At 37.1% G+C, this 16593-nt stretch overlaps 1 protein-coding gene across 3 annotated transcripts in view; it reads right to left on the reverse strand.

The window, feature by feature from the left end:
* USP33 (ubiquitin specific peptidase 33) overlaps positions 1-16593 on the reverse strand; it is a 72755-nt gene that overhangs the window by 28761 nt on the left and 27401 nt on the right. For 2 of the 3 annotated variants that reach the window (XM_012442754.2, XM_012442753.2), the window contains exons 4-11: positions 16291-16353; positions 14682-14834; positions 11631-11733; positions 9887-9956; positions 5927-6040; positions 5164-5242; positions 3310-3727; positions 1-123 (exon numbers count right to left, since the gene is read on the reverse strand). In XM_012442754.2, coding sequence (XP_012298177.1) covers positions 1-123; positions 3310-3727; positions 5164-5242; positions 5927-6040; positions 9887-9956; positions 11631-11733; positions 14682-14834; positions 16291-16353 — 1123 coding nt within the window. The remainder of the gene's footprint in view (positions 124-3309; positions 3728-5163; positions 5243-5926; positions 6041-9886; positions 9957-11630; positions 11734-14681; positions 14835-16290; positions 16354-16593) is intronic. The other variant, XM_064372529.1, reaches the window with a different exon arrangement.

Consider the following 16593-nt stretch of genomic DNA (forward strand, 5'->3'; position numbering starts at 1 on the left):
CTTTTTTGTGTGGTGGTGCCAATCCTGGCCACAAATTGCCTGATTTAGGAGGGCTTGCTGATAAACGTGGATTAACACCTTCATTTGATGGAAGGTCATTTGAATGGACATCAGTGATATATTCTGTAAGATTTAAAAATTTGTATTATTACCTTAAATAGTAAAATTACACCTGTCCAATAATGTTAAAGGTTTCTTAATTTGATATTTTGCACACAATTCTTATTAACAAATGTCAAGTTAAATAATTAATAAGGTATTTACTAAGCAAAATAACAGCAATCTTCTACACAGAAATGCAACTAATATAAATTTGTTTGTTTATTTATTTACAGACAGAGTCTCCCTCTGTCTCCCAGGCTGGAGTACAGTGGTGTGATCTCGACTCATCGCAACCTCTGCCTCCGGGGTTCAAGCAATTCTCCTGCCTCAGCCTCCCAAGTAGCTGAAATTACAAGTGTTTGCCACCAGGCCTGGCTAATTTTTGTATTTTTAGTAGAGATGGGGTTTCACCATGTTGGCCACACTGGTCTCGAACTCTTGGCCTCAAGTGATCCACCCACTTTGGCCTCCCAAAGTGTTAGGATTATAGGCGTCAGCCACCATGCCTGGCCCCAACTAATATTTATAACACACTACTATTACAGGCAGTTTAGGAAGTTAGCAGTGGAAATACGAAGCCAAAGAGGATCTTGTTTATCCACATATAGTGTTAAAAAAAAAAAAAAGAGGCTCAGCCCAGTGGCTAAAGCCTATAATCACAACACTGGGAGGCCAAGATGGGAAGACTGCTTGAGCCCAACAGTTCAAGACCAACCTGGGCAACATCATGAGACCCCCCCACCATCTCTACCAAAAAAATCTAAAAATTAGCTGGGCATGATGTGCCTGTGTGCCAGCTACTCAGGAAGCTGAAGTGGGAGGATCACTTGAGCCCAAGAGGTTAAGGCCATGGTGAGATGTGATCGTGCCACTGCACTCTAGCCTGGGTGACAGAATGAGACCCTGTCTCGAAAAAAAAAAAAAAATTCAGAACAGGTTTTTTTTTTAGAAGTTCTAAAACCATGTGGGAGAAAAACAGATTATTCTCCCAAACTAACAAAATCAAAATCAGGAAATATAGGTATAAAGTAATCATAAGTTATTTTATTCTTACTTTAATGAAAAGAAAAAAAAAATGGGCCAGGTGCGGTGGCTCACGCCTGTAATACCAGCACTCTGCCCAAGGTGGGAAGATCACCTGAGGTCAGGAGTTCGAGACCAGGCTGACTAACATGGTGAAACCCTGTCCCTACTAAAAATGCAAAAATTAGCTTGGTGTGGTGGCACATGCCTGTAATCCCAGCTACTCGGGAAGCTGAGGCAGAATTGCTTGAACCTGGGAAGCGGAGGTTGCAGTGAGCCAAGATCGCACCACTGCACTCTAGCCTGGGCAACAGAGTGAGACTTCAACTCAAAAAGAAAAATGAAAAGAGAATTAAAAAAATAAAAGACAAAAGAAAAAGGAAAATAAAAAGAAAGAACATACCACTTAATCAGGAAAGAACCTTTTTTTAGAATTAAATTATAAGATGAATCAAGAAAATGTAAGAGCTATCTTGATAGTATGCTGTTGGATTCCTAGTGCCTAACATATTCCCGGACAACAGTAAGTATTTGAATGAAGAAAAGAGAATTGTTAATAAGAGATCTTGAAAGGGGATGTACTCAGAAATTTTTCCAGATAATGCAAAATCATTTTTCACACAGGCATTTCTCAATATTTCAACCATGACTAAATCAGATTGCATAATATTGGGAGTGAAAAAAAGACTCACGCTAGGACTTTCTGAAGGGAATAAAGTTAATGAAATTGAGGTCAGGGGTTGGCAACTTTTTCCTATAATGGGCCAGACAGTAAATATATTAGCTTCGTGTGCCTTATGGACTTTGCCAGATTTTTTTCATCAAGCCCTTAAAACACTAAAAGCTCAGACTCCTGATTTAGGTCATCCCCTAGTTACCATATATAAGAACAAACCTGTTACAGAGCAATAAAAGACAGTATGTCCCTAATGAAGCTTAACTGGGCTTTTGACAAGAAAAGCCTGGACAGTAGTCAAAACTAAGTCTTTCAATACTAATATCTGACATATTTATTCACTAACAACTTCTACATAAGATCAGTATAATTAAGGAGCCTAACACTCCTAGTCTTCCTGACTAGAAAGCATCTATGCACTTTACACAAGTGAACCACAAGTCTTCCTATAGTTAAGAATATTTCTCAAGAAGAAATTTTGGATTCATTAAAATACCTAAATAAATAGTTTAGTTACTCTCACTCTTGAGTCATTAGAGAAAATAAACTTTTTTACATTACATGTCTGCAACTTATTTTAAGATCACACTATTTGAACCTCTAATGGCCCAATCCTGTGTGCTTTGGAAAACTAAATACCACATTAAGCCAAGATAAGTTAACTCTTGAAGAGATAAACTACAAAGCAATTTTATTCAACTTTCATTTGGCCACATACTCTTCCTCAAAGGAACACTGACTAAGTATCATGGCATAATCTATCACAACAGGGCTCACTATAGTTAATTAAACTTCTACACTAAAACACATCTGATGTGACTCCAACGACAACAATCTAAATCTACTAGTGAATAATAATTAGAAAATTGCAATTTGGGTTATTTTGCTTTCTTCCAGGATCTCAACATAATTTGCTTAAAATAAAAGGGAAACTTCTGAGGACACCAATTTTTTAGATTACTGCATAGTATACAAAGACATCTGATGAAATGTTTACTTCAAAAGGAAGATGAATTTCTTATATAATTAAATGACCCCTACAATCCTTTTATCCTCAAGTTCTATAATTTTATGGCTAACACATACGAATACTGCGAAATTATAATTCTAATCAGAAATACCCAGAGTGGGCCGGGCACGGTGGCTCACGCCTGTAATCCCTGCACTTTGGGAGGCCAACGTGGTGAACTGCATGAGCTCAGTAGTCTGAGACCCGCCCAGGCAACACAGTGAAACCCTGTCTCTACTAAAATACAAAAAATTAACCAGGCGTGGCGGCGTGCCCCTGTAGTCCCAGCTACTCGGGAGGTTGAGGCAGGAGAATCACTTAAATCAGGGAGTCAAAGGTTGCAGTGAGCCGAAATTACGCCTCTGCACTCCATCCTGGGTGACAGAGCAAGACACTGGCTCAAAAAAAAAAAAGAAATACCCAAAGTAACAATTATTTAAACACCCATGTCTACAAACGAAATATTATCATTTTCACGAACAAACTACTAAATTGTCACCTGAAGCTCTGCTGTGTATTTGCACTTTGACAGTTTCCTGGTTGTTCAAGTCAACTGTTTCAGATACAGAGTCTCTATCTTTATCTAATTCACCTTCAGAATTTACTTTATTTATCTTATTGCACATCTTCTCTTTTTGCCAATCTTTTGACATTTCTGAATTGTTCTCATCATCCTGAATTAACATTGTTGTTTCATTATTATCTTCAGAAAAGCCTCTAGAGCTATTTTCATTTTCTGCTTTATCACTGTTGCTACAAGATTCACAAGACTGAAAATCTACATCCGACTGGCTCTTGTCTTCTTCCATTGTCTCCTCAGTGGTTATGGCTTGAGGATCTTCTTCTACTTCCATGACTTGCTCTTTCAGTTCTTCATGAAGCAGATCCATTAAACATCGAAGGAATTCTTGAGCATCCTAATATATCAGCAACATAATGTTACCACTTCATTACATGTGTATAAAGAAAGGTAAAGGAAAATATACAAAATATCATTATCAACTGATTTATAAATGTACAGCACTATATTGAGAAAATACCAGTTTGTAGAACATAAGGTACTAGAGAAATGAGATGCATTAACTCCAAAACGTTACGTAAATAAAAGTTTTCTTTTTTTGAGATGGAGTCTCATTCTGTTGTCCAAGCTGGAGTGCTAGGGCATGACCACAGCTCACTGTAGTTTTGATCCTCCAGGCTCAAGCAATTCTCCCACCTCAGTCTCCTGAGTAGCTGGGACCACGTGCATGTGCCAACACACCTGCTTGATATATATTTTAAAATTATTTTTAGAAATGAGGTCTCCCTATGTTACCCAGGCTGATCTCAAACTCCTGGGCTCAAGCAATCTGCCCACCTCAGCCTCCTAAAGTGCTGGGATTATAGGCATGAGCCACCACATCCAGCCAGACACAAGTTTTAATAAACTAAAGATGATCTAAAAGTCAATTTCTGCTGGATTCAGGGGTTCATGCTTGTAATCCTAACATTTTGGGAGACCAAGGAGGGAGGATCGTTTCAGTCAGGAATTCAAGAACACCCGGAGCAACATAATGAGACATTATCTCTCTAAAAAAAATTAATTTAATTTAAAAAGCCAGGTGTGGGCCGGGCGCGGTGGCTCAAGCCTGTAATCCCAGCACTTTGGGAGGCCGAGGCGGGTGGATCACGAGGTCAAGAGATAGAGACCATCCTGGTTAACATGGTGAAACCCCGTCTCTACTAATACAAAAAATTAGCTGGGCATGGTGGCGTGTGCCTGTAATCCCAGCCACTCAGGAGGCTGAGGCAGGAAATTGCCTGAACCCAGGAGGCGGAGGTTGCGGTGAGCCGAGATCACGCCATTGCACTCCAGCCTGGGTAACAACAGCGAAACTCCGTCTTAAAAAAAAAAAAAAAAAAAAAAAGCCAGGTGTGGTAGCTCACGCCTGTAATCCAACACTTTGGAAGGCCAAGGAGGGTGGATCACCTGAGCTCAGGAGTTCAAGTCCAGCCTGGCCAACACGGCAAAACCCCATCTCTACTAAAAATACAAAAATTAGCCGGGTGTGGTGGCACACACCTGTAATCCCAGTTACTCAGGAGGCTGAGGCAGGAGAAACACTTGAACCTGGGAGGTGGAGGTTGCAGTGAGCCAAGACTGAACCACTGCACTCTAGCCTGGGTGACAGAGCGAGACTCCACCTCAAAAAAAAAATAAAGAAAAGTTGAAAAAATATAAACAATAAACATGGCAAAAGAAAGACACAAGGAAGTGATGACCCCAAAAGATAAGTAGACCAAAAAAAGCATAGTGCTATTTTCAAAATGTATTTAGATTATTAAAATTACGAATAAAAAGCAATAAACTAACCTGCTGAGAATACCCCCGAAATGTTGGATTTACAGTTTTAATTCCTTGAAACAGATTAGTAGGCACAACAGATCCTGGCCTGAGCAAGAAAACATTTTTAAAGAATAACTTTTGTGATTTAAAATTTTTATTTTAAAAACTAACAACCAATAATTCAAAGTGTTAAATTGAAAATTATGTTGGAAAAAAAAATCACCGAAAACTGCCTAATATTATGTTTCACAGGCACATCAAAACATCTTATCCTTGATATTTTAGGTGATGTTTTATGCTGTCTTCCCTCAATTAAATGATTATGCCTCACTCTATGACTTTGCAAAAATGCAAATTTCCTAAATAGTTCTCTAAAACAAAATTATTAACATATTACAGCAAACTATGATCCCAATGCTAAACTTTAGAACAAATAAACATAAGCAGAAAAACATTCATATAGATATTTAGGGGCTGATTTTATCATTGTGTGAGAATGCCTACTCCTGAATATAATACTCTATAAAGTTCCAGTAATAGCGTCTTTAACATTCCAACACTATCTCACTAAACCAAATACTTCTAGACTTCTATGATACCTTGATCTGCTTCTCAACTTCTATAACACCCTATATTCAACTTCAAATGTAACATGCCTGAAACAAAGCTGTCTCAAATATGTCTCTCTTCTACTTTTTTTCTAGCTCCATAAATGGACCTGCATCCTTTTAATATTTATAATATTCATTTAAAAGTTTAATAAAGAAGAAAAATATATTAAGTTCTATACCTGCTTTTATGCCACAGTTCTGTCATTAGTTTGAGATAACTTTTACAAATGGCTGGTTTCTTATCTGTTCGAGCTAGTCCTCCACAATCAAGAAAAAACTGTGTCAAAGGTGGGCTAATTTTAAAAAGAGAAAAACGTTAGAGTGGAGTTAAAGCTAATACTGATTATTTCTAGTCATTCAATTAACTGACAACACATATATCCCTGTAGCTGTTCTTTCTCTGATTCCTTTTACAGCTTCACCTTTATTCCTTCATATTAAAGAGCTCAGTCCTTTCAAATCAGATTTGGCCCCGCCATGTCAGAGTCCTCCATGCTGCCAGATACACTTTTCAGTCCCCACTCACTAATATCTGCCACAGACGACCATGCCCTCATTCTTGAACAAACCTTCTCTGGACTACTATAATGCATTTTCCTACTTTTCCTCTTTACTTTTCTAAATTCCTTTTCCCTCTTTATTGCTGTTTTTGCCCTTAAGACATATAAATACAAGGATTCCTCAGGACTTGATCCTATGATTTTTCCCTATACACTTTTTTTCCCTGGGTGATCTAAAATTTTCAACCATATTCCAATGATGGTCAAATTTATATAAAGTCAACTATGTCATCTAAATTTCAGATTTATATCAAATGGGCAAACTGATGGCTGTCATGGCATTTCACATTTAACAGGATCAAAATTTAACTTTCAAGTAAACCTGCACTTCCTCCAGCCTTCTACATTCCATTATATGGTACTAATATTTGTTGGTGGCTCAGGTTAGCAATTTATAAGGAAGCAGTTTATAAAGAATTTATTAGTTTGAGGGACCCTCCATAAATCTATTTATAGGAAACAGAATCTATTTATAGGAAACTGACCAGGCAAAGGACCAAATCCTGACCTACAATAAACTAAACCTCTTATGAAGGCATTAGATAACTACTAAGCTATCTCTTTACCGAGTGCAATTTTTTTAGGGGGAGAGATTGAGACAGGATCTTGTTATGTTGTCCAGGCTGGTTCCAGAACTCCTGGACTCAAGCAATCCTCCCACCTTAGCCTCTCAAAGTGCTGGAATTATAGGCATTAGCCACCACACCCAGCCACCAATAGTGTAATCGTATCAGCCACATCTTTCTCAACAAAAATCAGAAGAATTACAAAGTAAATCTGTGGAAGCAGTATTGTACAGTAATCAACAACAAAAGATCTAGAAAAACAAACATATACATAAAAATCTAAGATTCAGAATATTGTCCCTGCCAGGCATGGTGGGTCATGCCTATAATTCGAATACTTTGGGAGGCCAAGGCGGGACATCACTAAAGGACAAGAGTTGAAGACCAGCCTGGGCAACATAGCAAAAATCCATTTCTACAAAACTTTTAAAACATTATCTGGGAGCAGTGGCATGCACCTGTGGTCCTAGTTACTTGGCAGGCTGAGGCAGGAAGATCCCTTGAACCCAGGAGTTCAAGGCTGCAGTGAGCCACAATTGCTCCACTGCACTATAGCCTAGATGACAGAGTAAGATCCTGTCTCCAACTTAAAAACAAAAACAAAAAACAAAAAAATAGAATTCTGCTAGTATTTACTATGTGGTTAGGTTGGTAAAGTTATTTAAACTTCTGTGTCTGGTTTCCTTTTTTTTTTTTTTTTTTTTTTGAAACGGAGTCTTGCTCTGTCACCCAGACTGGAGTGCAGTGGCACTATCGGCTCATTGCAACCTCCACCTCCCAGGTTCAAGCGATTCTCCTGCCTCAGTCTCCTGAGTAGCTGGGATTACAGGTACGAGCCACCATGCCTGGCTAATTTTTTTTTTTTGTATTTTTAGTAGAGATGGAGTTTCACCATGTTGGTCAGGCTGGTCTTGAACTCCTGACATTATGATCCCCTGCCTTGGCTTCCCAAAGTGCTGGGATTACAGGTATGAGCCACCGTGCCCGGCCTTGGTTTTCTTACATGTATAAAAATAACAACAGCATCAATCTACAGTTCTCTCATCATAAGAGAACTGTTAAACTTTGAATCTCCTCTGGCTTTCTCTACTTACTCTACCCACATCCTATCAATCAATCATCCTCCTAAAAAAGTTTATCTCCAATTTCTTCACTCTTTTCCTACCACTCCAGATGATTAAACTACCACTACTTCTTACCTAAATCATTATAATAGTCTCCTAGCTGGTCTTTCAAATTCCACTCTCTTCCCCCTCCAATTCACTGTCCACACGGCAACCACAGTAATATTTTAAAAACATAAGATAGATTTTTAGCTACCCTACTAAACAAACACTTCAATGGTGTCTTACTACCATGAGAATAAAGACCTACATCTTTAATGTGGCCACATAACCTAGACCCATGTCATTCAGCCCTAAGATTACTGTACCCTGTCACACTGATTTTCTTCCAGTTCCTCAAATGTGTCAAGCTCTTTCCCATCCCAAGGCTGCTTAAAAGGAGCACTCTGCTAGGAATGCTCTCCCCATCCTTTCAAACAATCAGCTCATACTTGTTCCTCAAGTTTCAGATTAAATGTCTCTTCTTTAATGTCTGAGCGCAGTGGCCCACGCCTATAATCCCAGCACTTTGGGAGGCTGAGGCAAGCGGATCACTTGAGCCCAGAAGTTGGAAACCAGCCTGGGCAACATGGCGAAACCCCATCTCTACAAAAAATTTTAAAAATAGCTGGGTTTGGTGGCATGTGCCTGTAGTCTCAGCTACTTGGGAGGCTGAAGTGAGAGGATTATATGAACCCTGCAGAGTTGCAGTAAGCCAAAATTGCACCACTGCACTCCAGCCTGGGCAATACAGTGAGATCCAACCTTATTAAAAAAAAAAAAAAAAAAAAAGTCTCTTCTTCAAAGATGTGTTCTCTGATCACTTAATAAAAACTGGGTTATCTTCATATCACAAGGTTATGAAACATAAGAAAACTGAAGGCAAAATATTTATAGAGGGTTATATCTAAATAAAAATTAGATTATTTTGAGAAGAAGTACAAGTTTAATATCCCTAATTCAAAATACAAAATTCAAAATGCTCCAAAATCCAAAATTCCAATGCTCACTGGAGCATTTAAAATATTGGATTTTAGGATAAGGGATGCTCAACCAGTAAGTATAATGCAAATAAATACTCCAAAATCCAAAAAAATCTGAAACACTTCTGATTCCCAGCATTTCACATGAGGGATACTCAACCTGTAGACATATATTCAATCTCCAATCACTGCTCTATAATTCAATCCAGAGAAAAAGGTAATGTCAAAGTCAGTGACTTCTGAATTTTGGTCCAGACTCAATGCATCTAAATTTAAAGGGTACTACCACCTGACTCAATGCATCCAAAGCTAAGGGTAACACCACCTGACATTTCCATTTTTTAAGCCTATGATTAAGAAAAAACATCTGACGGCTGGGCGCGGTGGCTCAAGCCTGTAATCCCAGCACTTTGGGAGGCCGAGGCAGGTGGATCACGAGGTCAAGAGATCGAGACCATCCTGGTCAACATGGTGAAACCCCGTCTCTACTAATACAAAAAATTAGCTGGGCATGGTGGCGCGTGCCTGTAATCCCAGCTACTCAGGAGGCTGAGGCAGGAGAATTGCCTGAACCCAGGAGGAGGAGGTTGCAGTGAGCCGAGATCGCGCCATTGCACTCCAGCCTGGGTAACAAGAGCGAGACTCCGTCTCGAAAAAAAAAAAAAGAAAGAAAAAACATCTGACTGACTGCTTTACTAAAGGCTTCCCCCTACAGAAAAATATAAAATTTTTCATAAGATCTCTGAACTAAAGTGATCAGAATAATTAGTTCAACACCATTGGGACAACAATGGGTTATGTCCCAAACCAGATTCTTGCCTATTCTACCTTAAAAGTTAGTCAGCTACTATAGCTGAATGGTTTTCTGCTCAAAAACTAATTTAAAAAAAAAAAATACAACAAAACAAAATTAATTTCTCTACTTACCAATTAGAAAGAGCCTGCAAAGCTGCATTCATGTAACAAGTATTTCCAATATTTTTCAAACCTGTAAGACCTATTAAGAAAAAATATACATGAAGTTATCATTCAATAATGCAAAATGACTCAATTTTGGGGGTTATTAGTATGTTTCCGAAACTATATTAAGGTCCACAGAAATACAAAATAGCAATGAGAACAATTCAGAGAAGTCACACTTTTGGAAGCCTCACAATCACCAAAACTTTTAGTTTTACATAAATTCAAGGATTAGACACTTTAACTTCTGAAATTTGCACAGGACGAATAGCTTTTCTATTAATATTTAAGTAAGACTAGATGTTTTTATAAAGCATTCATTGAGACTTTTACATTTCCTATTATAACTAAAGTTTAATAATTTTGAGAAAATAGTTTAATGACAATGCAAGAAAACTAATGTCATTATACATGATAAACAAACATCCTTTTCCTTCCCATTTCTCTTTTTTTTTTTTTTTTTGTATTTTGTTTTTCCATCCCATTTCATGTATTGCATTGAAAGTAGTATTTATGGCCAGGCGTGGTAGATCACACCTGTAATCCCAGCACTTTGGAAGGCCAAGGCAGGCGGATCACAAGGTCAGGAGTTTGAGACCAGTCTGGCCAACATAGTGAAACCCCATATCAACTAAAAATACAAAAAATTAGCCAGGTGTGGTGGTATGCGCCTGTAACCCCACCTACTTGGGAGGCTGAGGCAGGGGAATTTTGTGAAACCAGGAGGCAGAGGTTGCAGTGAGCTGAGATGGCGCCACTGCACTCTAGTCCAGGCGACAGTGCAAGACACCATCCCAAAAAAAAAAAAAAGCAGTATTTATTAGGTTGAGCCATAGAAAACTGCTGACAATCTACAAAAATGGCAATTTCATATGGTTCAAGCTAATACCAAAATGAGGGAATGACTATTATCTCTTCCATAAATATTCAAGTTTACTTTCATCACTTTCATTATTAAAAGATGAAATAATACTACAAAAAAAGTATAAATGCTATTGGGATTTGGAGCAAAATGAAGAAAATTTAGACTTCTAAAAATCTCTAAAACTAGACTGAATTACCACTAATTGATAAATATCCAGTAAAATTAATAGTGTGGACTAAAATAATGGGTTAAAACTGGGAAATACATAAAATATTTATAAATTATCTCTAGTCATATTAAACTTAGCCCAAAGTGTTAATTTCCAGATAATTATCTAAATATACATTCAATATACCACTAGTATCAATTATAAAACAGACAATGTTCAGTTTATACTAAGAACAGTGGGCCTAAAATGTGGAAAATCCGAATAGACTGGTTCTCAATTTAGGGGAAGAAGTGTATCATCTGATTCTTTTTCCAATGTTTTCTTCTGGAAATTCTGCTAAGGGAATACCTTAATACCTAATACCTCCCCATCACTGACAATAGAGAAATGAGTTGAGAAATACTGTTCAAACAGATCTCAAAAGGCAAGTTAAGCATAAAAGATCATAAGGCTTAACTGCAAAAGAGTAAGTAGGATCGCAGTTTTGGCAAACTGATACCAGAGAAACCAAAAGTTTTTTTTGCAAATAAAATTTTACTAGGCCAAATTTCAGAGTCCTTTTTTTGTAATTATCAAGCCCCTTTTACCTCCAGATGTTGAAACTTTTACATTATACAGTTTTCTAAAGAAATAGGCAGTGCCATACAAAGAAGTGTTACACAGGATCATTATTTTACCTCTTGCCCTAAGTTCATCTTCTTCGTCCACTTCTATATCCAGATCATCAAATACGGCAACAAGAGGAGTTTTTAATGTTGTATTACTCGGTATTTTAAAATCCTTGATAACAAAAAAAGGCAACACATTTGAACAAATCCTTAAATTTAAAAAAAGTTTTAATTTTAACATATAACATCTATACCATAAAAATTATTGAGATGTTATTTTAATAGTGGAACCATACGAATTTGTGGTATTAGCAATTAAAGTAACACTTATATTTATATTTTGAAGGAAATAAGGACCTACCCTATGTAATAGCATGTTAGCCCAGCTTTATTAACATACGTTTTGAGTAAAAAAGGCATTTTATAACTGAATTTTTTGAATTAAAACTCCACAATAACTGCAATTATATGACATTAAACCACAGCTAAAAAGACCTCTGAAGGATACTAACCTACACTGTCTTCTCAAATCTAATGTTCTATAGAGAAAAAGGCAAAAGTTTTTCATCATAACACATTATCAGTAGACTTCAACAATCTCTCCTGATACTTATTACTACATTTACTTTCCACACTTTTACGCATATTAAATAGTTCAAGCACTTACTTTAAATAATAATAAAATATTCGAATATTAATTTCCAAGAATTGGCTTCACTCACAGGTTGCAACTGATAACCTGTTAGCCAAATGCTGGCCAACATTTAAAAAAAAAAAAAAAAAAAAAAAACAACTTTGAGCTTTAAAGTTTTAAAAATTGGAAGACGGCAAATCAAAATCAAAATTTGAAAGTTCTCTCGTAATATCAGAAGATTGAACTACAATGAGCCAACATTCAGCAACAGAAAAGGAAACTGAATAGCAGCATGAATTTAGCATGTACTCTGGTTCTCCAAGTTATTACAGCCTTACTTTACCTGTACAACACAGGCATATGCACTAATTCCCAACCATTTTACTTTCCTGACACCTATAGATACTGGACGTTTGAGTAGGCCTCATATTCCCACTTTGTGTTTATAAAATAATTGCTTTTAAAAAGATACATGCTCAGTACAAAATATTTAAATACACAAAAGTACAGAGGCTTAAAAGAAATCACTTGAAATTTTACTATCTAGAAAAAATGTCTATTTGAAAAATCTTATTAATATTTGTATGGCTTCAAATATTTTACTATTTTGCAAATAATCTTGTGGTAAACTGGATTAAACAGCACAAAACTTATCTGAACAACTTTTTACTTCTGAGTAATTTCTTCAACAATGGAATAAGGAAGCTGCATGAAATTAAGTTCATGTCTTTTATGTGTTATCGTATTTATAAGTCACCAGAAAATTACTAACAAGCCATCAGGAAAGTATCAGTATATTTATTCTATCAGATTCACCACTCAGTAAAGTTTGTAATGTTGATCTTTTCTGGCAGAAGTGGAAACAGATAGTTTATTTTACTTCTCCAGTAAGTGATACTGATAATTTTGCCTTTATAGATTATTAGCTCCTTGTGTGATTAAATTTTAATTTTAATCATAACATCACATCTTTTTCCTTTTTAAAATTTTTTCTACTTATTACCATTCAGATATCTTCAGCAGAACACTTCCGTTAATAATGTAAGAGGATTCAACAAAACTGCTATTTCCATACTATCTGGACTTTTGAAAAAGACTAAACATGTTTGTGAATGATAAATATGTATCAGCGGGAGAAACAGTAATGGTTATGATTAACTAGAGCCATTTAACTGAGAAATTGAAAATGCAATAAATTATTCTTTGACTAAAATCTAGACACCTTAAGTTATATCATGGGTAAGGAAAGCAAATTTATTATCACAAATGTCTACCATAAGAATGTGATAAACATAACAACAGAAAAACCTGAGACTTGGTATCAATGAACAAGTATAGAACCATGTGATTTCTGTAATACACATGAGGAAAAAAACTTGTTGTTAATCAAATCTGATCAAATTCTGATCAAACGATGATCAGAGTAAGTTAGAAGCCAACTACTCTAAGTTCATTTCCTTTCTCTTATTATTATTATTTTTTTTTGAGACGGAGTTTCGCTCTTGTTACCCAGGCTGGAGTGCAATGGCGCGATCTCGGCTCACCGCAAACTCCGCCTCCTGGGTTCAGGCAATTCTCCTGCCTCAGCCTCCTGAGTAGCTGGGATTACAGGCACGCACCACCATGCCCAGCTAATTTTTTGTATTTTTAGTAGAGACAGGGTTTCACCATGTTGACCAGGATGGTCTCTATCTCTTGACCTCGTGATCCACCCGCCTCGGCCTCCCAAAGTGCTGGGATTACAGGCGTGAGCCACCGCGCCCGGCCCTCTCCTATTTTTATGACTTGAGAATTCTGAAAATTGAGTGATCAATTCTGCAAGCAAACCTATAAGTTTTATAAGTCTCTTGATCCAAAGGACGAAAAATCTTTAACCAAAGACCTGATGCTAAGCTTTATCATATTCTACCTTGTTTTCAATAATAAGTAAAATGTTTGCAGTAATACAAAGGGGATGGAGGTGGGGAGGGAATGGGGAAGACAGATGAATTAGTAACTGCCATTCCCTATCGAAGAAGGCCTACCACCTCTCTTGGAATCAGATTTACCAGAAAAAGATAAAGACTACTTGAGTCATTTTTCTAAAAAAAAACTTTAAAATTTCATTAGGTGCTTTTCCATCTTCAGACAGGTGGGCTTCAATCTCACCCTAATCTATCACTCTATGCAACACAAGAAAGGGGAGCATGAGCACTTTGAGAAAAAAAAAGCATATTACAGAAAATTTTTTTTTTTTTTTTTTTTTTTTTTAAGACAAGGTTTCACCATGTTGGTCAGGCTGGTCTTGAACTCCCGACCTCAGGTGATCCACCCAACTTGGCCTCCAAAGTGCTTGGATTACAGGCGTGAGACACCATGCCCAGCCCAGAAATTTTTAAAGTACAGATTAGGCAGGATTCCTTTTTAAAATTTCAGCTACATGACAAAATTCAGAAATTATTACCTGAAAGTTTTACAGCTTAACCTAAATGGATCTAGATTATTACCTGGACATTGTTTTCTTGTACTTGGTGAGGTTGTCTTACATGAGGCAATGAAGGCTGAGTTCCTAATTTCCTATCCAAAAATACTTCTTTGCTGCAAGCATAACACCATACTCGAAGAGTGGTAAGGTTCACAGTTAGATAATGCTTTGTCTCCTATATAATTTCACAGTAGAGGGAGAAGAGGAACCAAAATTACATATACTTGAAAATACTTCTTCAAAAGACAACAGAAGATAAACTGCTGGCCTTTGATGAATAACAACATACTCAAAAGCTAATTTAGAACACCAAAAAAAATTATTTAGATAAAATTCTAAGGTATAATGAATAGTAACAATATATAAGCCTACTCTAAAAGTTACTCTGTCATTTTCTCCTTACTATTCATTATACAAAAAGAAATGCAAGAATTTAAGACCCTGCTTTCCAGTTTACAAGTAAGTATAACACAAGAAAACAATTAACAATACCAAGTAACTATTGTAAGAAATCAAAATGGCAGAAGAACACAAATGACATGAGTCAAAAGCATAAAACAGCTCTAGCAATACAAAACATATAATCTTGGAAAGAAAAAGTCTAGACTTTCTCAACCAGAGTTCTGCTGGAGAATTAAGCCCTACAGAAAATGATCTGAGTGACTAATTTCTCAACTCTCCCAAGGGTGGTACACAGCAAGTATCATTCTAGATGCAGAGAAAAGAAGTAAATGATACACAATGATGCCTCAGAGCTTGGGTATTCAGGCTGAATTAATTCTCTAGAGGAATCCTGGTTGAGAACAGTTGATGCTGTGGAGGTATCAATGTGCATCTTAAAACACAGTCATTCGAGAAACTTTCTGTTTAGAATGGGAGCTCTACCTAACACTGTAGAAGAGGCATGCCAGAGTTACATGGGAAGTACCAAACAACCAGAGCAAAGTAGAAAGTTGACTCCAGTTAGGATGATGTGCAGAAAAAGGCAGTATTACCTGAGCTGAAACCTAAAGATGTTAGCCAGGCCATGTCATAAACTTAAGTACCCACTCTCAGGCTTGAACCTCCTAATATGCCAGACATCACCTCCATATATCTGGATGTATACTTTATTTTTTTTTTTGAGACAGAGTTTCGCTATTGTTGCCCAGGCTGGAGTGCAGTGGTACGATCTCAGTTCACTGCAACCTCCACCTCCTGGGTTCAAACGATTCTCCTGCCTCAACCTCCCAAGTAGCTGGGACTACAGGTGCCCATCACCACGCCCAGCTAATTTTTTTTGTAGTTTTAGCAGAGATGGGGTTTCACCCATGTTGGCCAGGCTGGTCTTGAACTCCTGAACTCAGGTAATCCACCCACCTCAGCCACCCAAAGTGCTGGGATTACAGGTGTGAGCCACCACACCAGGCCAGATGTACACTTTTTAAATCAGTGCTTTCTTAATCACAATCTCATTCTAAAGTTCATCCTCTTAGCAATTCCCTTCCCCACATTTCACAGAAAATGTAAGTGAAGTTTTAACTTAGAGCACAAATTTGAATTACAACTTGAATTAATAATGTTATACTGGCTTTCCCTTTCCTTCAGGCACTTTTTTAAAAAGTCTTCCATTAAATTTTTTATATACATACCTGAGAATGTATGGTGCTGTGATCTACTTGTGATTCACCACAACCAACGTATGAACATCTATTCTATAAATAATTATATAGGAAGAAAAATAAGGTACTTTACAATATACATGTAAATTTATAACAAGCATTAAAATAATATTTACAATTAAGTTTGGATTATATATATATATATTTTTTGAGACGGAGTTTCGCTCTTGTTACCCAGGCTGGAGTGCAATGGCATGATCTCGGCTCACCGCAACCTCCGCCTCCTGGGTTCAGACAATTCTCCTGCCTCAGCCTCCTGAGTAGCTGGGATTA

Source organism: Aotus nancymaae, unplaced genomic scaffold (assembly GCF_030222135.1).
Source record: "Aotus nancymaae isolate 86718 unplaced genomic scaffold, 86718_ANA_hifiasm-v0.15.2.pri h1tg000007l, whole genome shotgun sequence".
In the NCBI taxonomy this organism is placed as follows: Eukaryota; Metazoa; Chordata; class Mammalia; order Primates; family Aotidae; genus Aotus; species Aotus nancymaae.